Source organism: Borostomias antarcticus, assembly GCF_949987555.1.
Source record: "Borostomias antarcticus genome assembly, chromosome: 8".
Lineage (NCBI taxonomy): Eukaryota > Metazoa > Chordata > Actinopteri > Stomiiformes > Stomiidae > Borostomias > Borostomias antarcticus.
The window spans coordinates 21,202,855-21,225,742 of NC_140241.1; the positions used below are offsets into that span (position 1 = coordinate 21,202,855).

A 22,888-nucleotide genomic window follows, 5' to 3' on the forward strand; every position below is an offset into this window, starting at 1 on the left:
GCTACGTTTTCTGTTTTGCTGGGAGGACGACCAGTAAGTTCAGCGAAGACGACACGTCCGTCAACTTGTTTGTTTTGATTAGGACGCGTTCGCAGCGTATCGCTGGGAGGCCCCGGAGGCGAGGCAGCCCGTCTGGCGGAGGGCGAGGCATTCCTGGCACCGGGCAGGGCACCTCGTCTACCCAGAGTGCACCTCTCTTGGGTGCGCTGTCGGGAGATGAACCCGGACGATACGGGGGTCGACCTTTAGAGAAGATAAGCTCGACTCTCCACACTGCTCCCGACCAGCGGCTTCCTACTATAACAAAACGTTGTGTGCTGAGTTGGCGCGGTGGGAGGCGGACCTTTATCTAAGAAGGAGCTTTGTATAGATGGGGGGGGGGGGGGGGGGGGTTCTTTGTCCCTCTTGAGTTTGATGTCCTTCCGAGGGCCTATCTTCTTCCAGACCTCCTCTGAGGAGCCCCTGTTGGGTTCTGGTAACAGAGAGTCTAACACCTGTTGGCTTGCTTCTTTTTTGCGTGTGACTATTCCCTCGATTGTCTGCAGCTGAAGAAAATAAAGGGAGGGAGATAAATTATTCATCACGGACACGAATTCCCTGGTCCGAGAAATGTGTTTAATCAAGACAGGGATGGATAATGGTGAATCCTAGAGAGAATCCTTCTCCCCCCTCTCTCTCTCTCTCTCTCTCTCTCTCCCTCCTCCCCCTTTCTCTCTCTCGTCTCTCTCTCTCCCTCCCCCTCCCTCTTTCTCTCAGTCTCTCTAATCTCTCTCCCTCCTTCCCTATCTCTCTCCCTCCCTCTTTCTCTCTCTCATCTCTCTCCCTCCCCCTCCCTCTTTCTCTCAGTCTCTCATCTCTCCCTCCCTCCCTCCCTCCCTCCCTCCCTCTCTCTCTCCCTCTGAGGCCCTCTCCCATGCTGGGGGAAAAGGCAAAACAAGCCTAATGATTGTTGTTCATGTTAGTATTAATTTAAACTGCCAACGGTTTGCATGTAACCACCCAAGAAAAAAAACAACACAACACATCACAACACCAGGGAGCGAGGAGGTACATGGCTCTTCAGCACTGCGGTTTTTAGTCGTGATGCGCCTGGACTGGCTTATTAGTATCACTGGGCTCCGGTGTGGGAGTATGATGCCAAACTGGGTATCAATGGAAAACAGAGCTTTCTGTTGATGGTGCCTGATCCTGCTGGGTTGGGGGTTTTCTTGGGGGGGGGGGGGGGGGTCCAGAGCATCGTCTTCAACCAGAGAGCAGAGAAGGAGTCTGGAGAGGCCAGGGAGGGAGGGGGTGGCGCGGTTGGGGGGGGCAGGGAGTCGCGACCAGGGGAGCAAATCCAAAACAGACCCCCGGTGCATGGCCATCAACAGGATGGAACTAGTCCCAGGAAATGATGAAATCCCCAAGCGCAGCGCGGAGAAGGAAGAGGCCTTCATCAACATCTCCTGGCCGGCTCGTAATGACGGGATCAAGGAAGTGAGCCATGTCCTGCCTCCATTGTGCTGGTCGGGCCTGCAGAGAGAAAACCCCCGACTCCTCCGTCTTCCTGCTCCGCTTCTACTCCTTCTCTCTCTCTCTCTCCTTTTCTCTCTCTCTCTCCTGTTCTCTCTCTCTCTCTCTCTCTCTCTCCTGTTCTCTCTCTCTCTCTCTCCTGTTCTCTCTCTCTCTCTCTCTCTCTCTCTCCTGTTCTCTCTCTCTCTCTCTCCTGTTCTCTCTCTCTCTCCTGTTCTCTCTCTCTCTATCTCTCCTGTTCTCTCTCTCTCTCTCTCCTGTTCTCTCTCTCTCTCTCTCTCTCTCCTGTTCTCTCTCTCTCTCTCTCCTGTTCTCTCTCTCTCTCTCCTGTTCTCTCTCTCTCTCTCTCCTTTTCTCTCTCTCTCTCAATCTCTCTCCTGTTCTCTCTCTCTCTCTCCTGTTCTCTCTCTCTCTCTCTCTCCTGTTCTCTCTCTCTCTCTCTCTCTCTCTCTCTCTCTCTCTGTTTTCTGTGACACACATGTTCGTGTTTTTCTGCACGCTCTTCCTTTGCTCAGAGGAGTAAGAGAGAGAGAGAGAGAGAGGGAGGGAGGAAGAGGGAGAGAGAGAGAGAGAGAGACAGAGAGGGAGAGAGAGAGACAGGGAGAGAGAGAGATGGAGGGAGAGAGAGAGACAGGGAGGGAGAGGGAGAGAGAGACAAGGAGGGAGAGAGACAGAGACAGGGAGGGAGGGAGGGAGAGAAGTAGAGCGAGAGAGGGAAACGGCACAGAGAGTGAGAAATAGAGTAAGAGAGAGAGTGAAAGAGAGAGAGAGAGGGGAAAAAAGAGCACCTGCCTCTTGCTTCGGCCCACAGAAATGCGAGCCGGCAGACCCGCGCAGGTCCCCATGCCCACCTCTCCTCCCTGCCCAGTCAGACAGCCACGCTGCCCCGAGGTGCCACGGAAAAACGTGCTAAAGGTCAGGGGTCAGGGCTCGCCAAGCTGGCGCTGCCACCCACCAGCCTCAAGCACATGCCCGTCGTGAAGGCATGAACAGGGAGGGGGAGGCCATGTTTTTTTGGGGGAAGGGGGTCTAAAGTTGCTGCTACCCCTCGGTTCTCTGGTGAGCTGGCCCGGATTGCAAAGTTGTTCCTTTGTGGACCTCGAACCGTTGTGACGGACCAAGTGTAGCCTAGGTAACGGCTCTGGCTAGCGTAGCCTCACGCTGCCACGTTGCTTTCATGCGCCGGCTGTGTGAAGACGAGTGATGAAGGACAGTCAGGAGAAAAGCGGCCATGACAGTCAAAAGAAGAGCTACCTTGATAGTCAGGAGAAGAGCTACCTTTACAGTTGGGAGAAGAGCTACCTTGATAGTCAGGAGAAGAGCTAGCTTGACAGTCAGGAGAAGAGCTACCTTGACAGTTGAGAGGAGAGCTACCTTGACAGTCAGGGGAAGAGCTACTTTGACAGTCAGGGGAAGAGCTACTTTGACAGTCAGGGAAGAGCTACTTTGACAGTCAGGGAAGAGCTACTTTGACAGTTAGGAGAAGAGCTACCCTCACAATCGGGAGAAGAGCTACAGTGACAGTTAGGAGAAGAGCTCCTTTGACAGTTAGGAGAAGAGCTACCTTGACAATCGGGAGAAGAGCTACAGTGACAGTTAGGAGAAGAGCTACTTTGACAATCGGGAGAAGAGCTACAGTGACAGTTAGGAGAAGAGCGGCCATGACAGTCAGGAGAAGAGCTACCTTGACAGTTAGGAGAAGAGCTACCTTGGAGAGGAGAGAGGTGGAGGCCGTTCCCTCCATCTCAGCTCAGTACAGTCTGTAGACGTAGACCCCTAACACCCCTTTCCCAATCCCCCATACCTCAGCCCCCGGATTTACTGGCCTGTTAATGTCTCACGCTACATAAAAATCTCACTGTTACCTCACGCCAAGCGTGCCTCAGATTTATAGCCTGTGTTTTGATGGGTCCAGAAGGATGCTGGCCACGCGGCGGCGGCCATGTTGGATTCAACCGGGCTGGTTTTGGGAAACTGATGTCATTCTTTGTTGCTCGTGGAATTTAGAGGTCTGCTATTTCAGTGTTAGTTGGCTGTTTGGAATTGTAGTGCTTGCGTCACGTTAGTAGAGTGAGATTCTTAAGTTTTAATTCAATCTCACATCTGGAATTGACTGGTTTAATACTGAATTAACATCAACCCCGGTTGATAGGATAGTAGACCGATTCTGTTCAGTTCTGTAGCGTGCCATCTCCCTGTTGGCTGTTGAAGGGTGAGAAGATTTTGTTGTATCTGTACCTTCTGAGAGAGATCTGTCCTGTTCTGTCCGGTTCTGTTGTTTTCTGACTAGGCTACACAGCTAGTCTAGTAGGGCTGGGTTTAAAAAATCGATTCATGAATCCCAAAATCGATCTTTTATTTAATGAGTGAATGAATAAATGCAGGAATGAATATTTCATTAATTCATTCAATGATTCATTCATTCATTCATTTTTATCAGTATCGATACCCAGCCCTAGTATTGATGTGTTGCATAATTTGGCAGTCATGTAATTAAGGTTACAGCAAAAAAACAAAACAGGTTTTAGTAACACTAACCAAATCGATATTGAATCAAATCGAATCGAATTGAATCGTGATAATCGATTCCGAACCTTGTGAATCGGAATCGAATCGATTCTTGAAATTTGACTCGATACCCAGCCCTATAGTCTAGTACCAGTCACGCATAGCCAGACCCATCCCCTCACTTACGCTGTGTCAGTTCTGGGGAAAGGTCTGGCTGGACTCATTCGGGGATAGGGGAGGAGGGGACACAGTATTTCTTTAAACCAATCACAATCGTCTTCCGCGGAGCAGTTGCTAGGTCGTTGTCGTTTCACGTCGTCTGGATTGAATCCGATTGGGCCGCCAACATTCCGTCTCCACTGACTGGGCGGTAATAAACGAATGACAAGGCTTATCACTGTCCCACCTGCATGGGGGTCCCTCTTCCCTCCCCGCCCCCCCCCTCCCCCCCCCCCCATACCCCGCCCCCCTCCCTCTCTGGCGGAAGGAAGTCTGCTCCGTCCATCAGGACGTTTGTGGGGCATTTCCAGACGGGGAGGAGCAGAGAAGGGAGGAGAGGGTGTTTTTTGTGTGCGTGTGTTTGCGTGGATGTGTGTGTGTGTGTGTGTTTTCCGTGCGCTCCAGGGCTCTGGTTGCACATGGTCCATGTTTGATAAAGCACCTGTGTCCGACGTCGGGGTCAGCTGGGCACTTAATCGGCAGGCCGACATGTGAGGCTATTTATAGACCGGTAGATGGAGAGCTACCACCCCCCCCCCCAACCCCCATCCCCACACACACACTCACACACACACTCACACACACTCACTCACTCACACACACTCACACACACACACATACTATAATTAATAACACGGTGATGTTAGACCGTGGCTGGGCAGCGGTGGCTAAGCGCTGGCAAGCCGAGTGTCCGCCGCCCGGGTAAATGGAAGCACCTGGTGCCCTCTGTGCTCTCTTGCTCTGTGATATGTTGGTTGACCTGCCTTTCATCAGGCGGCTCTCTCTGTGCTCGGCTGGTAGGGCTGCCTTTCATCAGCCTGTCACTTCTGAAGGGCCCGATGTGGGGATTGGGGGGTCAGTGTGTGTGTGTGTGTGTGTGTGTGTGTGTGTGTGTGTCAGAGGCTGGCTGCTCCACTCTCTCTCTCCACAGGGCCCGGCCTTGCCCTCTGCCCCAGGGGTCACCCAGTGGCCCCCCGACTGGCCCAGATCCTGCCCCAAAGACCAGCAGCCCGCAGGCACTAACGAGTGTGTAATGTCTGGCCATATATCGGACGAGCGACGCCCGACGTCCTTGGGAGATCAGTGTGTGTGCGGAGGTTGTGGTGGCGTGCCAACCGGGTGTATCAGAGAGGCTGTGGTCGGAGATGGGACCTTCGCCCAACCCCCCCATCCCCCCCACCCCCCACCCCCCGTCCTGCTATCCCTGACGATAGGTCATCAGCACTGCTGGGGATCGCTGGCAGGAGATTTGAAACGCAAATATTTATTCTAATGCAGGTGTTTGTGTGTGTGTGTGTGTGTTTATGCACACGTGGGACTTAAATAGCCCGGTTTGCATAATGCGTATTCCAGGTCTGTCGGTTCACAGAGAAACCTTTTTTGGATGTTGTTTGTTCAATTTTTTTGCCAACGCAAAGCCCCCTTCTGCGAAACACTCGCATTCCCAAGGGCCTCGCAACCCAACGCCTTGACCCCGTAGCAGTTCCCCTCCGTCAGAAACGGCCCGCGAGCAAAACGCGTCGTTCACGTCGGTAGTTTTAGCTTAGCTTGTTTTTAGCTTAGCTTGTTTTTAGCGTAGCCTGTTTTAGCTTACCCAGCATGCAGCGATGGCACTTTTTCGTGAGTATTCTATTTGCCTCACCGTGACTGGGTAGGCTAAATCAAGTATACCCAAAGTGTTTGACTCAGCTAGCTCTACATATAGACCCCCCCCTCCCCCCCCAGGTCTCTGTGTGTGGAGGGGAGGGGGTGAGTTGTGGAGAGAGAGGGGGGGGAGGACAGGAGGGGGTCTGGGGGTGACAGCAATATCACTAATCTGGGAACTGATTAGCCAGGGGGGCTGATAAGCAATCTCTGCGTGGCAGATTTGTCATTGATTAGCCTTTGGCCCCACGTTCAGCTGGGAGGTGATCACAGATAACTGCTGCTCGGGACTCCACTTGTGATTGTGATTGTGTGTGTGTGTGTGTGTGTGTGCGTTTGTGTGAGGGGTGTGTGTGTGAGTGTGTGTGTGTGAGGGGTGTGTATGTGTGTGTGTGCAAGCGTGTGTGCTGCGTGTGTGTGTGAGGGCTGTGTGTGTGTGAGGGGTGTATGTGTGGGTGTGTGAGTGGTGTGTGTGTGTGTGTGTGTGTGTGTGTGTGTGTGATCTCATCTCTCTTCCTGATGCTCATCCACACAATTTGCTCCCTGCTGTCTCTCCACGCTCTCCGCAGTCTCTCCACGGTTCTTGGAAATCAGGTGCATACGTGTGTGTGCGTGCATATCTTCCCGTGTGTGTGTGTGTGTGCGTGTGTGTGTGTGCGTGTGTGTGTGTGTGTGTGGATTAACCCTTCCCTGTGTGGATGTGGGAGGTGGTTCAGGCCCAGCGAGGCGCAGGGCGGGTTCCCCTCAGCCTCCTCCTCCGAACGCAGCGAGCTGCAGAGCAACTGGAGGCATCTGGTCTCTCCTCAGCTGGGAGGGGGGAGGGGGGGGGGGGGGGAGGGAGCGGGGGGCACCCGGGCCTTTGTCTGCACCTGCTCCTGACAGCACAGAGAGGAGCCGGTGTCTAAGCACACCTCCTCTCCGCTGGAATGTGGTCACGGGCGAAACGCTGGCGACCACAGACCACTTCTTTGGGAATATCCAGACCTATAAATGTCAACAAAACGGATTGCTTTTTACAATCCTGCAATAAAGTTCAGAAAAGTGGGGTTTGTTTTTGGGTGTTAATGGGTGCGCGTGTGTGTGTGTGCGTGTGTGTGTGTGTGTGTGTGTGTGTGTGTGTGGGTGGGTGGGTGCGTGTGTGTGAGCGTGTGTGTATGGGTGTGTGAATGTGTGTGTGTATCTTTGTCTGTCTGTGTGTATTTGTGTGTGTGTGTACATGTATAATTGTGTGTGTGTGTTTATAAGTGTGTGTGTCTGTGTGTGTGTGTGTGTGTGTGTGTGTTTGTACGTGGTGTGTGTGTGTGTGTTTATAAGTGTGTGTGTGTACTGTATGTGTTTATACGTGTGTGTGTGTGTGTGTGTTTATAAGTATGTGTGTGTGTTTATAAGTGTGTGTGTGTTCGTACATGCGTGTGTGTTTATAAGTGTGTGTGTGTATACAGTATATGTTTATACGTGTGTGTGTGTGTGTGTTTATGAGTGTGTGTGTGCGTGTGTGTTTATAAGTACTGTATGTGTGTGTGTTTATAAGTATGTGTGTGTGTGTGTGAGAGCGGGTCAGGGCCGTGGCATGGCAGTCAGGGGGAGGGCAGACTGATAGTCTGCTTAATTACAGAGAGGAGCTCTGAGAGGAGAGAACAGTGGGGCTACTGAGCACAGACAGGTGCTGCCACACACACACACACACACACACACACACACACACACACACACTGACCCTGCCTCCCAGCTCCCACAAGGCAGCCACTGTCCTGCCAACCTGGCCCCATTTATAACCATCCTCACAGGCAGCTAGGAGGAGCAGCCAGCCTCTCAGTGGGCCACCAGCAGATTAGAGGAAGATGGAGGAGAGGAGGGAAGGAGGGAGGGAGGGAGAGAGGGAGGAGGGAGGAGGGAGAGACAGCAGGCTGGGTGGCTGAGTAGGGCTGGGAGAAGGAGAGGCAGCCGGGAGAAGGAGGAGTAGTACTGCTACCCCCATGTTTACTCTGGAGCTACTAACTGGACCCAAACCGTACCGTACAACTCACGCGTTTTTCTCCAGCTCGGTCCGGTTGCGGCGGCAACTCATTCACGGAACGACATGCTAATGAGGCTGACCTTTCACCCCCAACCCCCCCCCCTCGCCCCCACGACCACAATAAAGGCACCAGCCTCCATTATTACGAACAAAATTACCCAAAAGAAAACAAAATGTAAATTGATGCGGTCTGTTTTCCTACGACAGGCAAGATAACTCTATTAATACGTCTCTGTTTTACGTCAACCTGGTCTAATTGAATCTATGTGAAAGAAATGGTCTTGTCTGTCAGTGTAACTTCATTATCTTATGATGGACGCAGGGCAGGTCTCACTGTCGGCTCTGATAGGTCGAGCAGTGCGTGCGCGTGCGTGTGTGTGTTTGTGTGTGGTTAACTTAAAGTAAGAGCATGTTCTCAAGGCTCTCTCTGGTCTCTCCAGTCAGTGGTTAGCACTCAACACACACACACACACACACACACACACACACACACACACAAACAGGACATCATATCACCTATAATAGGGTGTTTAATATCCTGGACACGCATCCGGAATTACCAGCACCACATCTGAATATCGAAAATACAAACAGGAAGCCTGCGTGCCAAAGAGAAGGAGCAGGGCAATGTCAATATTTACCTAGAGTCTGAAAAACTGTGAATTATGATTTCATTGCCCTTCTTATTTATTTAATTTCTCTCTGGGTCTCGCCAGGCACAACATTTGGCTTGGCGGCGTCTCGGCTTTGATTTGACTTCTTAGTCATTTTTTATTTTCTTAAAAAAATAAATAAATTAATCTGTGTTTAGTGTTCTTTAAAGAGAGGGAGAGAGACAGAGATGAAGAGGGAGGGAGGGAGGGGGGTTGGCTTGGAACCAGGAAGTGCCAGGAACTTGGTCTCTGAGGTTTCCCCGACACCTCTTCCCAAAGCCCCGGGTCTGCCTTAATGTGGCAACCCAGAATGCACCTGGGCACGGGGGAAGGGGGAGGGGGGGGTTTAAGGCGCGGACGAGCCGTCTGATGTCAGCTACAGCGGAGGTGCCTGATTAAAACCGCCCCAACCGCCCCCCACCCACCCGGCAGGGACTTAACGTTTGCCCTCAAACTGGCCGACGGCCCTGAGGAAAGGGGGGCGGGTACCGTATCTGCCGCTCCGCCAAGCCCCGCCTCTCCGCCGTCACCCTCCAGTAACGTCGCCCACAGCCATGCCCGCCGGCCCCACACAGGAGCAGGGAGAAGAGCTTCTGCCGGGCCCAGTCAACGGCTCGGTGGGGGAAACCACAGCTCACATCCTGTCAGGCTCGCGCTTCCCCTACTCTGCGTCAACCAGTGCGATTAGCTTAGTGTTAGCGTTAGCTTAGCGTTAGCGCTAAGCTAACTCCGTCTCCGTCCCTGTGAAAAACATTTCTATTTGAGACGGTGGCGTCTCAGTGCCTGTGTTGTGTTTACAGGTATCTATTATAGTGTTTTTTTTATTTTTTATCTTTGTTTACACCCAAAGCCGCCTTGCATGTCCATTGTTCCGAATGACAGCATTTATTTATTTTTTTTATTATTTTTTACCCGGATGGCATTATCACCGTGGATTAGGGAGCACTATCGCTGGTTTTAATCCTGTAAGATGGATTTATTAAAGGAGACTGAGTGTGCTGGGTGGCCCAGAACGAACAGGGCTAAAAGCCGCAGTAGGGGAGGCTGACTCTGAGCCGGGGCCGGGGCCGGGGCCGAGGCAGGGGCTGCGACTGACTGACATTCTAGTGTGTTTTATGAGAGGTGGATGAAGCCCTGTGACTATGAAGAGATAAAAAAGAGGGAGATAAAAGAGAGAGAGAGGAGAGAGAGAGAGATAATTCACCAGACTGATCATGACGTTAGTTTGACCCAGTTCGTCCCTCGGCTGTGGGAGTGGCACTCTCCAGAACAGAGGTTGACAGAAGTCCTTAACACAATGGATGGGCCCACTTTTAATAGCGCAAATCTGGGTGATTTTTTATGTTTTGTTTTTGACATCTTAATGGATTTTGTTGTTTTATCAGAGCCAGAAAAAAATATTCCTGCAAGTAAATTTCCATCCACGCCTCTAGGACCTGCACTCTGTGGACTGGGTTGGGAATAGCCTCAGATGCTCTTTGAGAAGAAGAAGCCCCATCAGCTCCGGAAAGACAGAATAACCAGCCAGTCAGCTAGAGACTGCAAGAAGACAAACAGACAGACAATAACCAGCCAGCCAGCTAGAAGACAGACTGACTGACTGACTGACTGACTGACTGACTGACTGACTGACTGACTGACTGACTGACTGACTGACAGATTGACAGAGTATAACCAGCCAGCCAATAGAGACAGACAGAGAACAGCCAGCCAGCTAGAGACAGACAGACAGATAGACAAACAGACAGACAGACAGAATAACCAGCCAGCCAGCTAGAGACAGACTGACTGACTGACTGACTGACTGACTGACTGACTGACTGACTGACTGACTGACTGACTGACTGACTGACTGACTGACTGACTGACTGACAGAATAGCCATCCAGCTAGAGACAGACAGACAGACAGACAGACTAGTCATCAACAGTCAGTCGACCGACAGGCAGGCAGGCAGGCAGGCAGACAGACAGACAGACAGACAGACAGGCAGACAGACAGACAGGCAGGCAGACAGACAGACAGACAGACAGACAGACAGACAGACACCTAAGGGCCCAGAGAGGCAGTAGATTAATCTTCCCTCTCTGGTCTGTGGCTCGTTTCCACGGGAACACAGGTGCTGCTGCTGGTTTACGTCTTGAAAGGTGTGGAAGAGGAGGACCTCCATGTGGGCAGCGCCTGATAAGAGCACCGATTGAGGGTTATAAATTACACTGGGTTTGGCTGAGAGAGGGAGAGAGAGAGAGAGAGAGGGAGGGAGGGAGGAAGGGAGAGGGAGGAGAGAGGGAGAGGAAGGAAGAGAGGGAGAGAAGGAGGGAGGGAGGGAGAGGGGGCAAGAGGAAGGAAGAGAGAGAGAGAGAGGGAGGAGAGAGAGAGAGGAAGGAAGAGAGAGAGAGAGAGGGAGGAGAGAGAGGGGGGGTAGAGTACGAGCTGAGACTGAATCCTCCAGCCAGAGGCTGGTAGTTAAAAGCATCCATCTGATCTCTCTGACTGACTGTAGCCCTCGGCCACATGACGGATTAAGAGGCAGATAAGACCGGGCTTTGTACTATGTTTAAAGTACTCTGCCGTGCGCCTGTACCTCGCACTCCGGAGAGATCGGCCTAAGAGGGGGTCAGCCTCAGATGAGCCCTGGTGTGCTGGAAGCACGTAGAACCCGAACGCCGCCGTTGTTTCCGCTGCGTCCCTCATCCCAGGACCGTAGCCTACGACCAGGACCGCACGCTGACGGGGGAACGCCCGGGAACCTTGTGGACCGCCCCCGGTGTCCAGGAAGCGCTGTTCGCCACTTCACCGCGTTCGAGGTCCCGATCGTCGGTAGCCGCCGTTCAAAAACGTTTCTCTCTCTTTTTTTCTTCTGCGAAAAGAAGCGTGGCGTCTTAGTTGTACGAGGAGCGTCCGGGAGCTGTTAGGATGGTGGTTGGGTGTTGAGTAACAGGGGGTTAGGGTAGCGTTGAGTGAGAGGTGGTTAGGGTAGCGTTGAGTGAGAGGCGGTTAGGGTAGCGTTGAGTGAGAGGCGGTTAGGGTAGCGTTGAGTGAAAGGCGGTTAGGGTAGCGTTGAGTGAGAGGGGGTTAGGGTAGCGTTGAGTGAGAGGGGGTTAGGGTAGCGTTGAGTGAGAGGGGGTTAGGGTAGTGTTGAGTGAGAGGGAGTTAGGGTAGCATTGAGTGAGAGGGAGTTAGGGTAGGGTTGAGTTAGAGGGGGTTAGGGTAGTGTTGAGTGAGGGGGGTTAGGGTAGCGTTGAGTGAGAGGGGGTTAGGGTAGTTTTGAGTGAGGGGGGGTTAGGGTAGCGTTGAGTGAGAGGGGGTTAGGGTAGCGTTGAGTGAGAGGGGGTTAGGGTAGGGTTGAGTGAGAGGGGGTTAGGGTAGTGTTGAGTGAGGGGGGTTAGGGTAGGGTTGAGTGAGAGGCGGTTAGGGTAGCGTTGAGTGAGAGGCGGTTAGGGTAGCGTTGAGTGAAAGGCGGTTAGGGTAGCGTTGAGTGAGAGGGAGTTAGGGTAGCATTGAGTGAGAGGGGGTTAGGGTAGGGTTGAGTGAGAGGGGGTTAGGGTAGTGTTGAGTGAGGGGGGTTAGGGTAGCGTTGAGTGAGAGGGGGTTAGGGTAGTTTTGAGTGAGGGGGGGTTAGGGTAGCGTTGAGTGAGAGGGGGTTAGGGTAGCGTTGAGTGAGAGGGGGATAGGGTAGTTTTGAGTGAGGGGGGGTTAGGGTAGCGTTGAGTGAGAGGGGGTTAGGGTAGTGTTGAGTGAGGGGGGTTAGGGTAGCGTTGAGTGAGAGGGGGTTAGGGTAGTTTTGAGTGTGGGGGGGTTAGGGTAGCGTTGAGTGAGAGGGGGTTAGGGTAGCGTTGAGTGAGAGGGGGTTAGGGTAGTGTTGAGTGAGAGGGGGTTAGGGTAGCGTTGAGTGAGAGGGGGTTAGGGTAGTGTTGAGTGAGGGGGGTAAGGGTAGCGTTGAGTGAGAGGGGGTTAGGGTAGCGTTGAGTGAGGGGGGGTTAGGTTAGCGTTGAGTGAGAGGTGGTTAGGGTAGCGTTGAGTGAGAGGTGGTTAGGGTAGCGTTGAGTGAGAGGCGGTTAGGGTAGCGTTGAGTGAGGGGGGGTTAGGGTAGCGTTGAGTGAGAGGGGGTTAGGGTAGCGTTGAGTATAGATCGAGGAGCAGCTCACCTGGCATAAGGAGGCCCAGTCGGGATGAGACAGCACGCGGAACGCGGGCCATAGAACACCGGTGGACGTTCTAAAACACACATAACCTTCCGGTGCATCCAGCCGTCAGGCGTAGATTAGGCCCCGCCCAGGCCTTCGCTGGTTATGGCCTAGCTTCTCGGCACAGGTCCGTTTCCCTCTCTAACACAGGACAACCGATCAGATAAGCGCTTACTGACAACTCTATCTTGATTTCACTGAACAGGGAGGTACGGCCATAACCTATAGATTGCTAGTTGTGTGGTTATGTTGACTTGAAGGGGTAGGAACTGGTGAGAGGATAAAAGGGCAGATGATGAATATACAGAACAGATACTGACCGCTTTGTGTCCAAGGTTCTTTATACGAGAGCTGATTTGTTTGCGTGCCCTATATGTTGTAACAACGTTAACACAGATTAGCCTTCCGACCGCGCTGTGAATACACATCGTCATCTATACACTGGCATATAGGAGATCTCTCTGACAGGAGATTTGTAAATTACAATCCATGAGACAGCGCTGATTCAGTGATTATGATCACGTGTTTGTGTGTGTGTGTGTGTGTGCGCGTGTGAGATGATAGGATAATGACGATGGATCTCAGAGCATCAGTATTGACTGTCTTTCAGTTCATGAAATCCAAATGAAAAATTGATCTACCTGACGCCCAAATCCAAACAACATAGCCTTGGTCTAATTACAATTGATCATTGTATTGCTGTTGACTGCTCTCTGTTTAGCTCGAATCAAGTGTACCCAATGCTCTTACTTACTGGGATTAAAGGTGTAGGGGCTTAAACGAGTATTTGATATTATGTAAAACATTCTACATAATCAATGGGCTTAATGTACAGGGGCAGTGGAGTTAAGTAAATACATGTTGACATTGTCACGCAATGTGCAAGTGATGAAAATGTACATTTAATCCCCTTCAGGCTAAGATCTAAGTGATGGGAATGATCAAACGTTATTCATGATGGTTGTTGATTGTGGGTATTTAGGCGGTTTTTTTCTCTCTCTCTCCCTCACTCTCTCTCTCTCCATTCTCTCTCTCTCCCCCACTCTCCCTCTCTTCCTAGATATGGAAGAGAGAGCTAGCGCAAGCTCTTGGGGGAATGGAAGTCGTGCTTCAAAGGTGAGATTCACTCGCAAACAATGTTTTTTTTTTTTATTAAAGGGTAGTGTGATATTTTTTACTTTAAGCCCTATTTGTGGTCTGTCTACCATGAACCTGAAACACAGAAACAATAATTTCACTGATCGTTCCAGTATTGAGCTAGCTGCATTTTTTATGCAGGCTCTCACTGGGCTACAATGGAAGTCAATGGGGCATACGTGAATGTGTTGGAAAAACTATGATGAAATGGTTTTCCGAGACGGGAAGCACAGGGTGTAATATTACCAGTCTCAGTATGCTCTCCTGTGAAATATATCACAATCCGAATATTTTTACATGTTTGGCATGGCATTCCCCTGGCGCTTGTTTTCACTGTTCCCACAGAGGACTATGTGCAAGTCATGCCAAACACCTAAAAATATTCGGATTGCGATACATTTCACAGGAGAGAACACTGAGACTGGTAAGATTTCACCCTGCGCTTCCTGTCTCAGAATAGCACATTTATCATAGCTTTGCAAGTGTTACGTATGCCCCATTGACTTCCATTGTACCCCAGTGAAAACTGCAGCTAGCTCAACACTGGAACGATGGTCTCTATGTTTCAGGTTCATGGTAGACAGACCACAAATAGGGCTTAAAGTCAAAAATAGCGCACTACCCCTTTAAATAGAGAAGTCCTGTTCGATCACGTCCAGAACCAGAAACGCTAATCTTTCTCCGGCTGGTTTCTTTGGGGGGTTTATAACATGTCGTTTGTAGAATTCTACAAGGTAGAATAGAATGTTCGCATTGCCTTCTCACTTCTGAACTCGCAGCTCTAAAGATTCGACACTGAATCTTCACGGCTCCGGTTTTAGAACGCAGCGACATTCTAGAACTGCGAACGGTCTAAAAGTGCTCGGGACGGGCTTGGCCACTGTCCGCGCAGCCAGCGTGTAATAGCACGCCTGTCCAGGCTGTGAGACGTCCAGACAGAGGGGCATCTGAGGTAAGACTCGGGGCGGGGCGGGGCGGGGGATCACCTCAGCTGTGTGAAGGAGCATCAAGGACAAGCTCCATCATGTTCCTCGTACGCGGCGCCGTGTAAACCAGCCGTAATGACGGGAGCAACGCCATGGTCCATTAAGATAAAGATTTGAATATGCTAACGCGGGCGGCTGGCGGACTTGACTGATCGTCCGCGCTCGGCGGCCGGCGTGACGGAGCGGTCGTCTGTACGGCGTGGCGTTTACCTAAAAGGGGTAGCGTTTACCATCTCGGTCCTAAAAGGGGTAGCGTTTACCTTCTCAGTCCTAAAAGGGGTAGTGTTTACCTTCTGGGTCCTAAAAGGGGTAGTGTTTACCTTCTGGTTCCTAAAAGGGGTAGCGTTTACCTTCTGGGTCCTAAAAGGGGTAGCGTTTACCTTCTGGGTCCTAAAACGGGTCGCGTTGTAGATCCGATGCTCTCGGTACCTCCCTTACAAGACACGCCCAGTTTTTTAACCCACTCCAATTAAATCACACATCTGCACTATATGGTAGCCGTGAGAAACTACTGTACACACACACACAACGATATAACACACGATATGTTGTTATGTACAATACAAGGACAGTGTTTTTGACCGAAGCACGATTTTTTTGTCCGTTCGTCACCCATAATAATCAATGTACCTGTATAGGGGAGGTTCTATTGTGGTTCTATTGTGGCCCGTGGTTCTGCTGACCCGTAGCCCCTGTGTTCCAGAGTTACGTGGACGGTTCCCAGTACCCTCACATGTCCAGCAGGGACCTGGGCTCGCACGACAACCTCTCTCCTCCCTACGCAAACTCCAGACTAGCAGGTGAGTGTGTGTGTGTGTGTGTGTGTGTGTGTGTGTGTGTGTGTGTGTGACCGCCGGCTGGGGGCGTCACCTGTGTGTGTGTGCGCTTGCGTGCGCGTTGTGTGTGTTCCTCCGCTCATTTTTTTCCATCTGAAGAAAGCGACTCACCGTAACTTGCTTGGATTATCTAGAAGCCGTGATGTAAACATAGGAGCCATGATGACTTGGGATGGGTTTTTCCCCATCGTTTTTTTTTTTTTCTCACTCACTCTCATATATTGGCCTGGGTGTTGTAGTTTTACTAGCAGAGTCACTTGGCGTGCCACCCTGACCCCCTCCCTGCCCCCCCCCCCCCTCCTCCTCCCCTCCCATCGGCATGCGAACGCTCGGCCGACTGAGGCGGCGTTAAAGGGAAGCGCGGCCGTGTTCAGTTACCCATAATGCCCCCCTCCCCCCGGCCCCTCTCCCCCAACGCCGCCCGGCTGGGAACAAATGGCCACTGACACAGATAATCTCCCTCTGACATGGAAGCCAGAGTCTAATGAGCTCTGACTGGCTCCATGAAAAATGTAAGATGCCAGGCCCCGAGACACGTTCCCTAGCCCCGCCCCCCTCCGCCGCCCCTGCTGCCGGAACCTTCCGTTAAATGATACATGACGTTCCGCGGCCCTCCGCGGTGGGTTTTAGACGTTCCTGTGTTCGGGCGGGGGGGGGGGGGGGTCCCGGGGAGCGGGCAGAGTGCCCCCTTTCGGGCTCCCTTCGTGCTTCTGTCGTCGTGGTTTCCAGTCGACCTCGGGGGCCCCTGGCGGGGGTGACGATAATGGCGCCGCAACGCCGCAGGCTCTGCGATGGTCAGCCCCGAACCCGCCGCCCACCGCGGTGTTTAGTGATGCTCGGCTGTAGACGAGCTGAAGAGAGAGGGGGGGTCCTTCTGTGTGTGTGTGTGTGTGTGCTAAGGACAGAGAGGTGACAGGAGAGCTGGAAGCTAGGCACCCGAGTGGAAAAGACTCCATCTTGGATTATTTACATAGCCAGATGCTTCAGAAAGGATGGAATCTTCAGCGTCTGGGTGGGCTGATACTCCGCAGACCGACAGCCTATCCCGGTCCGGGACGCACGCAGCAGATCTGGAAGCTGATTGGACCGTCCGATCGACCGGCGTGCTGTTTCGATAGCGAGAGGGGGATTTTTTTTCCGTCGCATTCTTCTAAATTCCGCACGCGTTCTGAGAGGTTAAGGGATCATTGAAAAGCAGAACCAGCTATGGAAAGTGAACCCCGGGCCCTAGAGCGTTTGTCAAAAAATACTTCTGAGTGCGCCTGGGGGGGGGGAACAAAACAACAACAACCAAAGACTGAGACTACAAACGGTCACATGCTAACTCGCTGAAACGCAGGATCAAAAAAGTGCCGTCTTTGAAGCCCTAAAGTGGGGGAAAATGGGTTTTGTGAGGCTGAAGAAATGTCCTTCCCATCTGTTGGTCACTTTGTTTTCGGAGCAAAGAAAAAAACGCTGGCATCGGCAACCGCCCGCGCGGCACGCATGGCTGAGTCACTGAAACAAGCCGAAACGGAGCAACAGGTCTGGAAGCTCGGGAGTAAACAAATTGAGGGGGGGAGGGAGGGAGGGAGAGAGGGATGAAGAGAGAGAGGCTGGGGGGGGGGGGTGTTGAGGTGTTTGTGCAAAGTGTATGCAAAACGTGCGTGCCTTTCGTGCGAGGTGTAACACACCGCCACACACACCTTGCCACACACACACACACTCGCTCAAAGGAAAGCTTCAGTGGGGAAAGTAATAGAGAAGGTGCGCCGACATTATTTGCGTTCTCCTCTTCGTCCAGCGGCCGCCTCAGTCTCCAGTACTAATGATAGCATTGAGGGACGCGGGGGGGGGGGGCGGTGGATGTGTGGTCAACGTCCAGTGAGTGAGTGAGGGGCGGGTGGGGGCCACGAGGCCCGCCGCTAATGAGGGAGCCAGAGGAGGCGGCCATATCCATCCCCACACGGCGTCGTTATGGAAGGGGCGTGGCCTCCCGGCCCAGCAGACGTAACATCGGGGATGACGGTGACATCCTGTAAATAATCAGCGGGCAGAGGAGGGGTGGGTTGTGTCGTATCTGCGCCCCGGGAAGATTAATCCAGGCGGGAAGCTCTGGAGGCTCCGCCCCCGCCCCTCCGACGGGCGCCGCTGTGCTGCTCAGCCTCCAGTCCTCTAGCCTCTAGCCAGAGCTCCCAGTCCTCCCAGTCCCCAGCCCTAACCCTCCAGTCCTCCAGCCCTGGGCCCTTAGTCCTGATCCCCTGGTCCTCTGGTCCCCTGGTCCCCTGGTCTCCTGGTCTCCTGATCCCCTGGTCCCCTGGTCTCCTGGTCTCCTGGTCTCCTGATCCCCTGGTCCTCTGGTCCCCCTGATCCCCTGATCCCCTGGTCCCCTGGTCCCCTGGTCTCCTGGTCTCCTGATCCCCTGGTCCCCTGGTCTCCTGGTCTCCTGATCCCCTGGTCCTCTGGTCCCCCTGATCCCCTGATCCCCTGGTCCCCTGGTCCCCTGGTCTCCTGGTCTCCTGATCCCCTGGTCCCCTGGTCTCCTGGTCTCCTGATCCCCTGGTCCTCTGGTCCCCCTGATCCCCTGATCCCCTGGTCCCCTGGTCTCCTGGTCCCCTGGTCCCCTGGTCTCCTGGTCCCCTGGTCCCCTGGTCTCCTGGTCTCCTGATCCCCTGGTCCTCTGGTCCCCCTGATCCCCTGATCCCCTGGTCCCCTGGTCTCCTGGTCTCCTGATCCCCTGGTCCTCTGGTCCTCTGATCCCCTGGTCCCCTGGTCCCCTGGTTCCCTGGTCTCCTGGTCCCCTGGTCCCATGGTCCCCTGGTCTCTGGTCCCCCTGGTCCCCTGGTCTCCTGGTCCCCTGGTCTCCTGGTCCCCCTGGTCCCCTGGTCCCCTGGTCTCCTGGTCCCCTGGTCTCTGGTCCCCCTGGTCCCCTGGTCTCCTGGTCCCCCTGGTCCCCTGGTCCCCTGGTCTCTGGTCCCCCTGGTCCCCTGGTTCCCTGGTGTCCTGGTCTCCCGTTCCCCTGGTCTCCTGGTCTCCTGGTCTCCTGGTCCCTGGTCCCCTGGTCTCCTGGTCCCCTTGGTCTCCTGGTCTCCTGGTCCCCTGGTCTCCTGGTCCTCTGGTCTCCCGGTCCCCTGGTCTCCTGGTCCCCTGGTCTCCTGGTCTCCTGGTCCCTGGTCTCCTGGTCCCCTGGTCCCCTGGTCTCCCGGTCCCCTGGTCCCCTGGTCTCCTGGTCCCCCTGGTCCCCTGGTCTCCTGGTCCCTGGTCCCCTGGTCTCCCGGTCCCCTGGTCTCCTGGTCCCCTGGTCTCCTGGTCCCCCTGGTCCCCTGGTCTCCTGGTCCCTGGTCCCCTGGTCTCCCGGTCCCCTGGTCTCCTGGTCCCCTGGTCTCCTGGTCCCTGGTCTCCTGCTGTAGCCCTCAGGCCTCCTGCTCTCCCTCTCCACACTGACATTTCCACTGGCTCTCTGCCCTCTCCCTCCCAGTCCCTGAGCACCGCCCTCCTCCTCTGTCTCTCCTCCTCCCCTCCTCCTCCACCTCCTCCTTCTCCCTCTCCTCCTTCTCCTCTTCTTCCTCCTCTTCCCCCTCCTTCTCCTCCTCCTCCTCCCCTTTCTCCTCCTTCTCCCTCTCATCCTTCTCCTCTTCTTCCTCCTCCTCCTCTTCCCCCTCCTTCTCCTCCTCCTCTTTCTCCTCCTTCTCCTCTTCCTCCTCCTCCTCCTTCTCCTCCTCCTCCCTCTCCTTCTCCTTCTCCTTCTCCTTCTCCTTCTCCTTCTCCTTCTCCTTCTCCTTCTCCTTCTCCTCCTCCTCCTCCTCCTCTTTCTCCTCATTCTCCCTCTCCTCCTTCTCCTCTTCTTCCTCCTCCTCCTCCTCTTCCTCCTCTTCTTCCTCCTCCTCCTCCTCCTCTTTCTCCTCCTTGTCACTCTCCTCCTCCTCTTCCCCCTCCTTCTCCTCCTCCTCCCCCCCTTTCTCCTCCTTCTCCCTCTCATCCTTCTCCTCTTCTTCCTCCTCTTCCTCCTCCTCCTCCTCCTCCTCCTCCTCTTCCTCCTCCTCCAGCCCCAACACCCTCATCTCCGGGTGCCCCCGCGCCAGACAGCTAGCCGGGCAGCGGACGGACAATTAGCGGCCTGGAAGAGAGCAAGTCAGTTTGATTTACTACCCCGGTCCTCCCCGCCGCCGAGGCCGGTACGGGTGGAGGGAGAGGTGTCGGCTGTAATTAATGGGAGCAGGAGTTAGAAGATACAACTGCTGAGGAGGTGGATGTGATGGGAGGAGCTGTCGTGGGGGTGACAACACGATACTCACAGCCGCACACACACACACACACACACACTCTCCCAGCTCCTCCAATCACAGCCCTGTGCTCGCAGCCCACCAGCAGCACTCTGTTTTGGGCTTTGCGATAGCGGGGCTGACCTGGAGTCTGGAGGTACAAGCGGGGTGACTGGAACTAGTGTCAGGAGACCGAGACAGACTGTTTTTGGGGCCGCGTGTGTGTGCGTGTGTGTGTGCGTGCGCGCGAATGCGCGCTAGGCTAGCCAAGCAGGTGCAGTGCCGGCGTCGCTAACAAAGGCCTCCCTAACTGTCACAGACGTTGGCAAATGAACTGCGGGTAAACTTCTAGACTTGTAAGCAACTTTCCCTCCACTCCAGCCCTAGTTAAGAAACCGCTCCTCTGCCATCTGATTCATGTAGTCTGCCGTAAGCACACTTTATTTTCCTGTTCGTTCGGCGGGGCCATTTCTCCTCGCGGTCGGCCATTTGTTGAGGTGCGTCGGATCCGCTGACAGGGGCGACGCTGGGACGCGACGAGATTACATTAGTCACAGTCGTCCGTGAGTTCAAGTTTACGTCTGGGCTAATACTGTCTCGTTCGTCCGTGGGTTTAGATAACGCGCGAGTTGGAGGAAGAGAAGCAGAAGTGCTTCTTCAAACAACCACAGGTGCGCTCGTTTGAGGGGAGGGGAAAGAAAGGAAGTATTGTACCGCCGGTTGACATGTGGCATTAAAATTCCATGACCAGGCACTCATGCGGGTTTAAAATATTAAAAGGCCGCCACGCCCGTGGGCTGGATAATGTTAGATGTGTTGATATATTGTCTCTTGAAAAACCGAACATGTGCGTTCTTGAATCCTCCTCGGATTCTGATGTGACTCATGCTCTGCCTATGAGCGGAGCTCATGTGGTGTGTGTGTGTGCGTGTGTGTGTGTGCGTGTGTGTGTGTGTGTGTGTGATTACCATTAGCCTAGTGCAGGGGAGCTGTACAGGTGCCTGACTCCGTGATCCCGGCCTGTCTGAACACTTCCTGTTTGAAATATGACCCTCCTCTCCCTGACACAGATGGCTCAGCCCCTGGCATGGCTGCTAGTGGATCCTGGAGCCTCCCCTCCTTCTCTCTCTCTCTCTCTCTCTCTCTCTCTCTCTCCTCTCCCTTCATCCCTCTGCACCCTCCACACCTCGTCCTCCTCACCCCTCTCTCCTCCTCTGCTCTCTCCTCACCCCTCACCCCCCCCCCCCCCCTCATCCTCCTTCAGCACCCCAGACCCCCCCCCTCCCGTCGTCACCTCCAGCTAACCTAATTAAGGAGTGCTAGCGGAGCGACCGCTACCCCCACCCCCCCGCGTGCGTCAGAGCCTCTCTGTCCATCTCGCCTCCCGCTGGCCAGCATTCGGGAGGGGCCCCCTCCTCTACCCGCCGGACCCCCTCGGCTGGGGGCAGTGCCAAGGTCAACCCCCACCACCACCCCCACCGACCATCCGCCGCTGGCGGTGCCCGGAATAAATAAGCAAGGCTCGGGAGAGGAGGAGGAGGAGGAGGAGGAGGGAGGGGGGTGGGGGGGGTTAGAGGGGGTGTCACCTCGGTGAGCGGAGGCCCGCAGCGTCTCTGATCTCCATTTACCCCCCAGGGAGGCGGGGTCACGGAGGACGGCCCTCTCTTTATCATACCATTAGATGCAGGGATGACTCAACACCACTCTCCTCAACGCTGCTCGCGCCATCCGGAGAATGGAATTTATTGTTAGTCATCACATTAAATTACAGTAAATATTAATAATTATAGGCCTATTATGGGTGCCGGTTGTCATTATTTTCTGATTTAATATAATTAGTCATAGTTTGATATAATTTGATATAATCCAGAATTAATCCGCTTTAAAGTGACTGTAAAGAGAATTCCAAGAATTATTTCTAAACACATTATACAGTAGGCCTATGTGTTAGAAAGTAATGCTAAAAATATCATATCAACATTTTTATTTCCTTGTTTAAATTTTTTTTTTTTAAAAGGGCTTGAAAATGTCACAGAGCCCTACTTATCATTGTGATGCGTACTGAGCGTGCATTGTGATGCGTACTGAGCGTGCATTGTGATGCGTACCGTGATGCGTGGAAACTCCATTTGGACAGTCCTGAGAAATGGTCTAAACAGTGAAATGAGCTGTTTTTGAACTACCGTAGGCTCTCTAATAGTTCTTCACGTTTATTGTCACCCAGATCATTGCGGATGCTTAATGAGCCACACAAGTTTGACATCATGATGCATTTTTACTATTTCAAGTTTACAGTCGTTTGAAGTTAATAGGCATTATGAACTACAGTATATTTACCGGTATTCTTATTGCATTTGAACTATTCTATTCTATTCTATTGTATTCTATTCTATTCTATTCTCTTGGCCTCTCCATCATGTGTGCCCTGGGCCATGTGTGGTTGTAGTGGAAGGTTGCTGTGTGGGGCTGTTTTGGCAGCTGGAAGGTGGTAGGGGGGATTAGAATTCTAGAAGCATCCATTCCTTCCCTGAGAGGGGGGGAAGTGCTGATTGGTCGATATATCCGGGAGGCCACACCCCTCACTCTGTTCCCAGATTCAACTAGCTCTCCTGAACTGGCTTATAACACGGCTACAAATCTGTCTCAGTCAGTCAGTCATTCAGTCAGTCAGTCAGTCAGTCAGTCAGTCAGTGAGTCAGCCAGCCAGTCATCCAGTCAGACAGTCAGTCAGTCAGTCAGTCAGTCAGTCAGTCAGTCAGTCAGTCAGTCAGTCAGTCATCCAGTCAGTCATCCAGTCAGTCAGTCAGTCAGTCAGTCAGTCAGTCAGTCAGTCAGTCAGTCAGTCATCCAGTCAGTCAGTCAGTCAGTCAGTCAGTCAGTCAGTCAGTCATTGATACTCTCTATTCTGTTGTCGCTGATCAGGATCAGTATACTTCCTGAAGCTGAGCT

At 53.3% G+C, this 22,888-nt stretch overlaps 1 protein-coding gene across 1 annotated transcript in view; it reads left to right on the forward strand.

The window, feature by feature from the left end:
• The window catches only part of tcf4 (transcription factor 4), a gene marked incomplete at both ends in the record, with an annotated part of 150,076 nt that overhangs the window by 22,976 nt on the left and 104,212 nt on the right, over positions 1 to 22,888 (forward strand). Inside the window, 2 exons of the mRNA XM_084442717.1 lie at positions 13,800 to 13,855; positions 15,566 to 15,662. Of these exons, the coding sequence (XP_084298843.1) occupies positions 13,800 to 13,855; positions 15,566 to 15,662 (153 nt within the window). The remainder of the gene's footprint in view (positions 1 to 13,799; positions 13,856 to 15,565; positions 15,663 to 22,888) is intronic.